Source organism: Trachymyrmex cornetzi, unplaced genomic scaffold (genome assembly GCF_001594075.2).
Source record: "Trachymyrmex cornetzi isolate Tcor2-1 unplaced genomic scaffold, Tcor1.1 scaffold1841, whole genome shotgun sequence".
Lineage (NCBI taxonomy): Eukaryota > Metazoa > Arthropoda > Insecta > Hymenoptera > Formicidae > Trachymyrmex > Trachymyrmex cornetzi.
The window spans coordinates 2,671-12,587 of record NW_017296464.1 but is presented as its reverse complement, the minus strand read 5'-3'; the positions used below and the strand labels follow the sequence as shown (position 1 = coordinate 12,587).

The 9,917-nt window shown below is 29.2% G+C and overlaps 2 protein-coding genes across 2 annotated transcripts; both read left to right on the top strand.

The window, feature by feature from the left end:
* Positions 1-896: 896 nt before the first annotated feature.
* LOC108759424 (uncharacterized) lies at positions 897-4,815 on the top strand. Its single transcript, XM_018504870.1, has 4 exons — positions 897-981; positions 3,592-3,753; positions 3,919-4,053; positions 4,167-4,815. Exons 1-4 carry the CDS (start codon positions 897-899, stop codon positions 4,772-4,774), a joined length of 990 nt encoding a protein of 329 aa, XP_018360372.1. The 3' UTR covers positions 4,775-4,815.
* A 1,022-nt stretch (positions 4,816-5,837) lies between these two features.
* LOC108759423 (uncharacterized) lies at positions 5,838-8,876 on the top strand. The gene is made up of 3 exons (XM_018504869.1): positions 5,838-6,118; positions 6,192-6,269; positions 8,698-8,876. The coding sequence occupies exons 1-3, from the start codon at positions 5,851-5,853 to the stop codon at positions 8,874-8,876; spliced, it is 525 nt and encodes a 174-aa protein (XP_018360371.1). The 5' UTR covers positions 5,838-5,850.
* The last annotated feature ends 1,041 nt before the right edge of the window (positions 8,877-9,917 follow it).

The window sequence follows — 9,917 nt, the reverse complement described above, 5'->3', positions numbered from 1 at the left end:
CGGCCCGATCGGGTTTGCACCAACCTGGGTTGGATTAATCTTTCCTATTGGTTGACGTCACCCGCTCTACCAATAGGAGAGCACAAAACGCTATTAATCCAACCCAGGTTGGTGCAAACCTGGCCGGGCCGAAAACGCTATATGAATACCGGCCATAGAGAATGGACTTCGCGATTCGTATCTAAGGCCGGTATTCATAGTCAGATCTTATATTCAAGACCGTCTTAAGTACGGTCTTAAGGAGTCACGAACCAATCAGAAGGCTGCATTAGAGTCTTAAGACATTACTTAAGACGGTCTTGAAATAAGACTCAACTATTAATACCGGCCTAATAAGTGTATCAAATGTGGTCGACAATAATGAAAGAGAGAGATCGTGGAAGACGGCCAATCTCCCTCTCATTCTCTCTCCCATTACACCATTGGATGGAAAAAGATAGAAATGGCCGTCTGCCAAGGTCCCTCTCTCTCGTCCCTATCGACCATGGCAGAAGCATGTTGAAGCATGTTGGAACATGCGACTCGAACAAAAATTTAGCGCCATTCTGATACTATTCCTGCTTATGCTGTAATTTTATCCGAGATTTTATCTATACTTTTATAGTTTTCAATGATAGGATTGTTGACAATAAGGAGATTAGTGATAATTAAGTTGTACAAAAATAAATCTTTTGAATACTTAATTAAAATGTATTCGTTAAGGAAACGTGATAACCGAAAAACGAAAGAAGAGCAAAACATATTGAGATCAACCAGTAAATATATCTTGGATATTGTGTTATATTGTATTTTGTATGTATGTTTTTATTTAAAACATTTTATTTGTAAAGAACACATTAAGATTTTGTGTACGGAAAAACATAATTTATATTTGTACTTTATCATTTCAAGGTATGATGCCGCGAATTATACTAACGCGTTACGACATTCATAATAAAGAGGAAAATATTAAAGTAATGCAACAGATTAATACAAATAATGGTAAGTGTCTTTGCTGTCAAATCCTCAAAAGTAAACAAAAAGTTGGCTTGAAAAATACTGTTTGTGAAGATAAAACTGTATTACAGAAGAATAAAATTATTTTTAAAATATAACTTTAAGGAAAATAGTAAAGTTAAAAATAAGGTTATTATTAACATAGTAATTATTCAAACATGAAATAAATCTCTTTTAAATCTGTAACTGTTTAAAATTACAACATCATTTACATATGTAAATAAATATTAGTATTTATATTTCCAAAAATACAATTCGTCACATATTTTATAAAAAGAAGATCTATGGAAAAGATTAATTTTAAATATAATATTGTTTATTGTGTTCATTCATTGCACTACAGTTAACTTAACACTACAAATGCTTCGAAGCATTTGCAGGTTGGTTAATTATTAAAATTTTTTGTTCTAATTATGTGTGTGTGTTGTGTGTTTAGTCAAATGTTTCGAAATATTTTTAATGCCAAGTGAACTATACATTAGATTTATAATTGGGTGCTTTCCAATTGATGACATAAGTTGACACAAGTGTCGTTCTATCTTTCTTGACATTTAGAGAGTAACAAAGATAGAACGACATTTGTATCGACTTGTATTGTCAATTGGAAAGCACCCATTATTTACTAATTTATATCTTTGATGGAAAGGACATTCTTAAAACAATAATTATTTCCATTTTTGGATATAATTTCCATTTTATTTTATTAAGTTAAATTTTTTTGTGTAATTTTGTATTGTCTTACACGAGATAATTAAAGAGGTCAATATTTTGGTAGGTGATAAAGAATTCATGATGATATCGCAGAATGCCATCATAATATCATTTGATACTTAAAAATGAACTTATAAATGACAAATGAGGTCATGATGATCTTCTTACGATATTATTATAGGTTTGTTCGCGTGCTTTAAATGCTTCTACTACAGCATTTACTTACTCTGAAGCCGGAATCAGACTATGCATTGAAGATTGATATTAAAGATTGAAATTTCACCAATGAGGACAAAGAAGTTTTGGTTCCTTTTGTTCTGATTGGTCAAACTTCAATCTTTCAATCTTCAATCTCATTCTTCAATGCGTAGTCTGATTCCGGCCTAACGCGGTTGTTAAAGTAAGTAAAAGCTAAACAGGAGCACATTGAAGCATGCTGGAGCATGCGGCGCGAATAAACTGTATGACTCTTATGTTCTCCTTAGAATATTCTGTTCAACCAAAGAATATTTATGGCTTGAACTCTATGCGCAGGCAATGGATATTTTTTCGTTGGATGAAGTATACAACGTTACACAATAGTCAACAGTGGCTGAGTTCCATTATTCACTGCGAATAATGCAAATCTGAAGTTCATGTTACGTATGCTATAGGTTTTCGTCAATATTCGAAATGAATAACGAAATGCAGCTACAATATTAGCAACAAATTCATATAGTAATTAACAGGTGCAATGGCATTATTGCGTATTAAATTAAAATTATCTCGAAAACCGTTTGGAGTAGAATGTTTATAAATATTTTTTGCTTAAAATAACTGATTCTATCATCTCCCAGAATATTGATCTTCTTTTTTAATCATTTTGTATAAAATATTCTGAAATATACTAATAATTTAATTTAGAGTGAAATTTGTAATTTACATTGTCGAGGCGGCAATTATCAAGAAAAAGAAGATCCAATAACGGTAATGGCAACAAATAAGTAGGTATTTTAAAATAGTTATTTTTGTATTCTTGCATAAAAATATACATTAAACATTTTTATTTTTAGATGTAGGATTACTAATATTGAAACGATACATACTAAATTCGTTATACAAACACCAGCATGCACTGATATTAAAGGTTTGCTGTATATGTATATGATTTAATACATATTATTAGTATTAATCTAATGCTTCATGTTTTAATCACATTGCTACATTTACACGGTCCAATTTCAATGCCGAAGTTATAAACATCGATGTTATAACTATTGATGTTAGATGCTGTGTATAAAATGCTACTTTACAACAAAGTTACTATATTGATGTAATAATTACAGGTATAAAATAGTGTTAACCCGACATCTAACACCAGATAGTTATAATACTGATGTTATAATTTTAGTATAAATTGGGTCGTGTAAAACGTAATACATGATGTAAAAGGAAAGATGAATCTTTCCTGTGAAAGCGCAGTAAGAGAGTGAACTTCGAATCAAATTTGATTGGCTGTTTCAGTATGCTATTATATGCAGGAAAATTCACTTCTGGGAAAATTTAATTGATTATTTCCAGTATTGCTGTCGCCATTATGCTCAATGTTACACTTTTCTCTTTACATCATGGTTTTAACAAAAAAGTGTAAATAGATTCGTTTAAATTGATACTAAGTTTTACGTGTCCTTTGGCATTTAAGCCTATATTCAAAAAGCACTTATTTCATTAAAAATGTGTTCTAAATACGAGCTTTATGTCATAAATTTGATTTCATTAACGTGTTAATCTATTTTTGTTTATTGTAATTTTTATTTAATTACAGTATCAATTAACATGTAAAATAAGTTTTGGTTATAGTATAGTATAACTTCGTTAATGTATGTAATACCTTTCCTATTTCAGATGATAATACAAACACAGATGTGCTTAATATTAATGATACAAATTCAAGGATCGAAATTAATGATCTTAGTCTTTCATCAATAGTAACCAGTATATTCGAGAAGGAGATACTTGATTGCAATGTTTCGAATTTAAGTCAATTTTCTGATTTATTAAATACAGGTAGTAACCTTTTAACTTTGTAAATAAAACTATTAAGTTTTACATTTGCGATTATTTTTGTATAATTATTTATTTGTTTTATTTATGTCAGTTATTATTTATTTATTGTTAATTGCTAATTAGCTATTTAAATTGACTATATTAATTAGTTACTTATTATATCAGACGTACCTTTTGAGACAATATTAAATGATAACAGCAAAGAACAGTCTCCTTCAACTTTGTACCAATTGCCAGAAATTGAAACATATAATGTAAACGACTTGTACTTTGCGCAAGAGGATGATACTAAAATACAAAGTATTCAAACTATATTATTTTAAAATTATATTTTAATTTTTATGATTAATTTTTATACAATCTATTTTATAGTGCTTATACTTATTATTTAATAATATTCTTTTTGTGAATAGAAAACATTATTAAAAATAGTTCTGATTATATACAAAGTAAATACTCGTCAGCTACGAGTAACTCTGAAGAAACAGAAAAATCAGAACATGAAGATAACAGCAAATATAAAGAACCCCTTTCTAACATACAAAATGATACAATAATATCTACAGGCTTGGATGTTAACAATGTTGGAGGATGTGAAACTCGACAAAATGAACAAACAGTAATACCTACGAAACATGCAGGCATAAAAAAATATATGTGTATATTCTGTCACAAAATGCAAGCAAAGATTGTCCGACATTTGGAATTAGTTCATTCTGAGGAAGATGATGTTCGAAAGTTCAAATATTTACCTAAAGGTTGTAACGAAAGAAGAAAAATCATCGATACTTTAAGAAAAAAAGGAAGTTTCGAATTTAACATTAAAAAGCAATACGAAGGGCAAAGTTTTATTCCATGTAGACGAGCAAGAGAAAATAAACTTAAGATTCTTAAAAATTATCTAGCATGTGGAAATTGTAAGGGTCATTATTTAAAATCAACACTGAGGCATCATTTCAGAAAATGTACGGGTCGGTCAGGACAGAACAGTCGCGTCGTTAAAGTAATGGGTAGAAGGTAAGAAGGCAAATGTCTCAAAGAAGCTATAGTGAGAGAGTACGGCGATTATAGTATTACCAGCAATGAGAAATGATGACCTAACTCGCAATATTCGTTACGATAGTTTATTAATAATATTTGCGAATTCCCTAAGTAAAAAATATAGACACTCATCGCATCATTTACCAATGATTCGAGCTCGATTGCGGCTTGTAAGTCGCCTATTGACAGAGATGAGAAATATTAATGATATAACATCTTTGACTTCTATGTACGATCCAAAATATTACGATACTTTTTTAGATACCGTAAATATTGTTGCAAAATATAACAAAGAAAAGGATGTCTATGAAAAACCTGCCAATGCATCTAATCTTGGAACTTACGTAAAGAATATTGGTGAAATTTTAATAATGGAATGTATAAAAAATCATAACGACGCTACGAAAAAAAATACAGAAAACTTTTTAAAACTATTAACAGTTGATTATGGAGCAAGTGTTAATAAAACTGTAATCGAATCTCAAACTCAATTTAAAAGACATAAGATTACAAAACTGCCTACAATGGAAGACATAAAAATATTACGGAATCATTTACTAGAAGTGCAAAGAACATCGTACAATAGTTTAAAAAAGAAATTTTCATTATCTGCTTGGATGTCTCTTGGAAAAGCTACTTTAATATCAATGCAATTATTTAATCGCCGCCGGTCAGGAGAAACAGAACGAATATTAATTTCTGATTTTAAAACTCATGAGAGAATTAATGAAAGTATCGAAACTTTCAATAAATTATCTGAAGATAAAAGAGATCTAGCACAAAAATATGTACGATTTTGTTTACGAGGAAAGCTAGGAAGAACTGTTCCTATAATATTAGATGAAATTAATTTAGAATGTGTACAAATGTTTTTACAGTTTAGAAATAAAGCTAAAGTACACCCGGAAAATCCTTACTTATTTGGTATTCCAGGACATGATAAAGCTATTGATAAATATTTAAAGGCGTATCGAGTCATGTTGGATTTTGCTAAAGAGAGCGGAACCGAATTTCCTGATACATTACGTGGTACTACACTCAGAAAACATAGCCACAATGGGAATTACTCTTAATTTAACAGACAATCAGATTACTGATCTGGCTCATTTCATGGGGCGCCATGAGAAAATACATATGGAAATATACAGAATAGTTAAAGATATTACAGAAGTATCACAGCTTCTAGAGGCTGCACAAGGCGTAAGAGATGCAGCAAACAATTTAATTGAGGAAAGCGACAGTGAGAATGAAATTGATAACAGCATAGAAATCACAGCTAATAAAACATTTAATAAAATTGATTATTTGCAACAATCGAGTGATAGTGAGTAGAAAACTTATTTTTGAAATATATAGATTCCTTGTTTCTGATTTTATATAACATATTTTTAACACAGGCTCATTATCAACCCCAACGTATAAAAAACGTACAAAGACTGAAATAAAAGCTGTAAAAAAGAAACGCAGATCAGAAGGTAAGGATGTAATTTACTGTGTATATTCTATCAAGAAGCCAATAGTTATTTGATATTGACACTAGAATCGCTGATGGTGCCACTTTAGATCTGATAATCAATTTTCCTTTCTTGTATTAGATACAGAATATTGAAAATATGTAAGTATAATACAAATAGAGTTCTAATAATAGGGAAGACCGGGGCTGGTTGTCGTACGGGGTTGATTATTAAAATGCTTATAACTCAATTAGTACATGATAAAAAAATCTCATTTTTTAAATATAGATTGCTAATACAATATTAACCCCTTAGCTGCGGCTGTAATTTCATAGAATGTATCCAGACTGCGGAAAATAAAAAGTTGTTGGATTTTGACGAAACTTGGTGCATAAAGGTTTTTTGGGTCGCTGATTACGAATCTGAAGTCAGTTTTGACAAATTCAAAATGGCAGATCCAATATGGCGGACACATTTTGCAAAAATGTTGCCATTTTGCATGAAACTTGTTACTCGGGGTTTTTTTGGATCGCTGATTACGAATCTGATGTCAGTTTTGAAAAATTCAAACTTCGGAACCAATATGGCGGACATTCGATGACGAGTTGCCCGTATTTGAGAAGCCAAATATCCGTTGTGTCATGGACCTCGAAAACTGTCGAGTAATAAAATTCAAACACAACCGAGTAATTTTAGGAAATCTAGTAGGCCATATTGGAACCGCCATTTTAAACTTTTCAAAACTGACTCCGGGTTCATAATGAGCGACCCAAAAAACCTCCGAGTAACAAGTTTCGTGCAAAATGGTAACATTTTCGCAAAATGTGTCCGCCATATTGGATCCGCCATTTTGAATTTGTCAAAACTGACTTCAGATTCGTAATCAGCGACCCAAAAAACCCCTGAGTAACAAGTTTCAAAATGTTTTATAATTTTTTTCATACATAAATTGTTTGAATAAAATGCCATACTTCTTGACGAAGATTCTGAAAAAATTCTCAAAATTGCAATTTTTAAGGACGTCTAACATTTTTTTGGCACAATGATTATGAAAACGGGCAAAGGCATTTTAATCTGCATACCTTCAAATACCTGAAACCGTTTTTGTTTGAATTTTAAACAAATTATTGACTTCGTTAGTCGAATTTATGTCATGACGAAGATTGACGTTTTTGCCGCAGTCTTTTGAGCAAAGTCCGAAATGACGAAGATCTTCGTCATCCGCAGTTAAGGGGTTAACTTGTTATGTAAACTAGTTTGCACCAAAAGCATTGTATATATTATTTACAACAATTTTTAAGAAAATGAAATTGGTAAGTAAATTTTTCTTATTACCTATTCTCTCTCTCTCTGTTGTCTAATAAATCTGTGGCATTAATCGCAATATCCTTGTATAGAAAATAACAGTACTTAGAAAATTTTTACCATAATTAATTAATCCTGACAAAGTTTGTAAATACAACTTCTTTTATTGAAAATGGTTATGGGGTAGATTGAGACGGAGTTAGGTGACAATTAATTTTAAAATCTTTAGATCGACACATTTTTAGAAAATATACTCTCACAAATACCTATATATATATATATAACATTTCATATACATATATGTATATATATGTTTTTTTTTCATTTTTCATATAGAAATTACATTACAAAAACAAATTACGTATTTTGTGATTAAAATAACTATTTTATTTATATTAATATTTATACTTATTTAATATTATTTCTCGAAATATAGAACTGACATTAAAATAAAAATATTTTTTGTGTGCTGTCCATAATAAATATGCTTCTGCCAATACTGGAACGTGTGACAATCAACCCAGAACATAAGGTTAATTGTCATATTATCGCAGTTTTATTTAAAATTAATTTATTGTACGATACAGTGAATTCAAGAGTAATATTTTCTTAATTTACCTAAATGGTAGAGGTATATTATAACGAAAATAATATTTTAAAATCAGGCATCTACTTTTTTTTTAAATCACTAATCAAGAACGACAACAGGCCCTGGTTTTTCCTACAAATAATATAAAAATAACTTATTATTAATAGAAAAAAAATTACCAAAATCGGTTTCTTTGGCAGTTTTAATAAAATATCATTGTTCTAATGGTAACTCAACACAAAATAAACTTAATTTATGAGAAAGTCCCATTAGTCCACATCATGCCATCACAGATCCAATCACATCTACTAATAATTTTCTAGTATACAGTAAAATTACCCGACATCGTTTTTTTTCATTTTCCGGATAATCCGATCTTATTGTTATGACGTGGTTCTCATGACATTGGCGTTATGCGCGATTTATTCCAGTCGAATAATCCGAGTTCTGCTGTACTATTAATGTATTAATGAGAATACGTTTGTGCACAATCAGATCTCTCTCGGTTTATGTATACATATAATTTGTGTAATATTTAATTTTTATTATGAATAGAAGTATTTGTGGTACCTGTTAAACGGACAACTTGGACAGAAGAGGAGAAAAGAATTGTATTAGAAAAATTTGAAGAACCATTACGATCTGATGTAACAATAACTGGAAAGGAAATGCAGGATCTTATATTTAATTCTCCATGTCTGGCTAAGAGAACAGTTCCACAAATGAGAATATAGTTACATACGCAAAAAAAGAAATTAAACGATTTTTAAAGCTATTATCTTAAAAATCATATTTTTTTAAAGCTATTATTAAAGCGATTTTTAAAGCTATTATCGTAAAAATCATATTTTTTTTTAATTTAAAGAAATAATTTAAAATGTGCAATATTGAAGCTTTAATTTGAACTTTAATTAAAAATAACTTCTTACATTTTAATTTCATAATGTAATAATTATTGTGCAATAATTACACATTTTATGTTTGTTTTATAATAAGTATAAATATTGCACAAAGTAAACATTGAATTTTAAATTTAAACTTTCTTTAAAAATAATTACTTATATACATATGTCACAAAGTGTAAATTTTAGTACATGTATACATTTACGTAAGATTGTCATAGTAAATGCATACATTAATTACAGTAAGTATATATGTAATTTACTACTTGAAACTTTGTAACATATAATAAAATTATAGGTACATGTTATTTTCAAGATATTATAATTTTTATTATATGATAACCAAAATAGTGTTTTTATGTTTATATATTGCATGAAATTACAGGCTTGTTTATTTAATATATTTCATATATTAAGCAATATATAAGATGTGTACTACGTATAAGAAGAATGTTCAAAAATGTAAGCAGATCTTCAAAAATGTAAACCTTTAATAATTGAAATAATTATGTAACAATATATATTATTATGAAAAGTAACTGATATATTATTCAAAGTCTCAGTTCAAAGTGAACATACATAAAGCGTATTCTCAAAAATGTAAACCTTTAAAAATTAAACTTTTATCTGATAATATATTGTTTCACAATATACATATATTACCATGACAAGTAACTGATGTGTTATCAAAGGTGCCAGTTTAAATAAAGCGTATTCTCAAAAATGTAAACCTTTAAAAATTAAACTTTTATCTGATAATATATTGTTTCACAATATACATATATTACCATGACAAGTAACTGATATATTATTAAAGGTGCCAGTTCAAAGTGAACGTATATCAAGTGTATCCTCAAAAATGTAACCTTTAAA

What these genes read in the sequence shown, in the direction of transcription:
- LOC108759424 (XM_018504870.1), top strand. Translation starts at nt 897, where the DNA reads ATGCCGCGAATTATACTAACGCGTTACGACATTCATAATAAAGAGGAA. An exon ending in ACAGATTAATACAAATAATG is followed by an intron (nt 982 to 3,591) that starts GTAAGTGTCTTT and finishes TTCCTATTTCAG; the next exon opens with ATGATAATACAAACACAGAT. An exon ending in GGATGATACTAAAATACAAA is followed by an intron (nt 4,054 to 4,166) that starts GTATTCAAACTA and finishes TTTTGTGAATAG; the next exon opens with AAAACATTATTAAAAATAGT.
- LOC108759423 (XM_018504869.1), top strand. Translation starts at nt 5,851, where the DNA reads ATGGGAATTACTCTTAATTTAACAGACAATCAGATTACTGATCTGGCT. An exon ending in TTTGCAACAATCGAGTGATA is followed by an intron (nt 6,119 to 6,191) that starts GTGAGTAGAAAA and finishes TTTTTAACACAG; the next exon opens with GCTCATTATCAACCCCAACG. An exon ending in AAAGAAACGCAGATCAGAAG is followed by an intron (nt 6,270 to 8,697) that starts GTAAGGATGTAA and finishes TATTATGAATAG; the next exon opens with AAGTATTTGTGGTACCTGTT.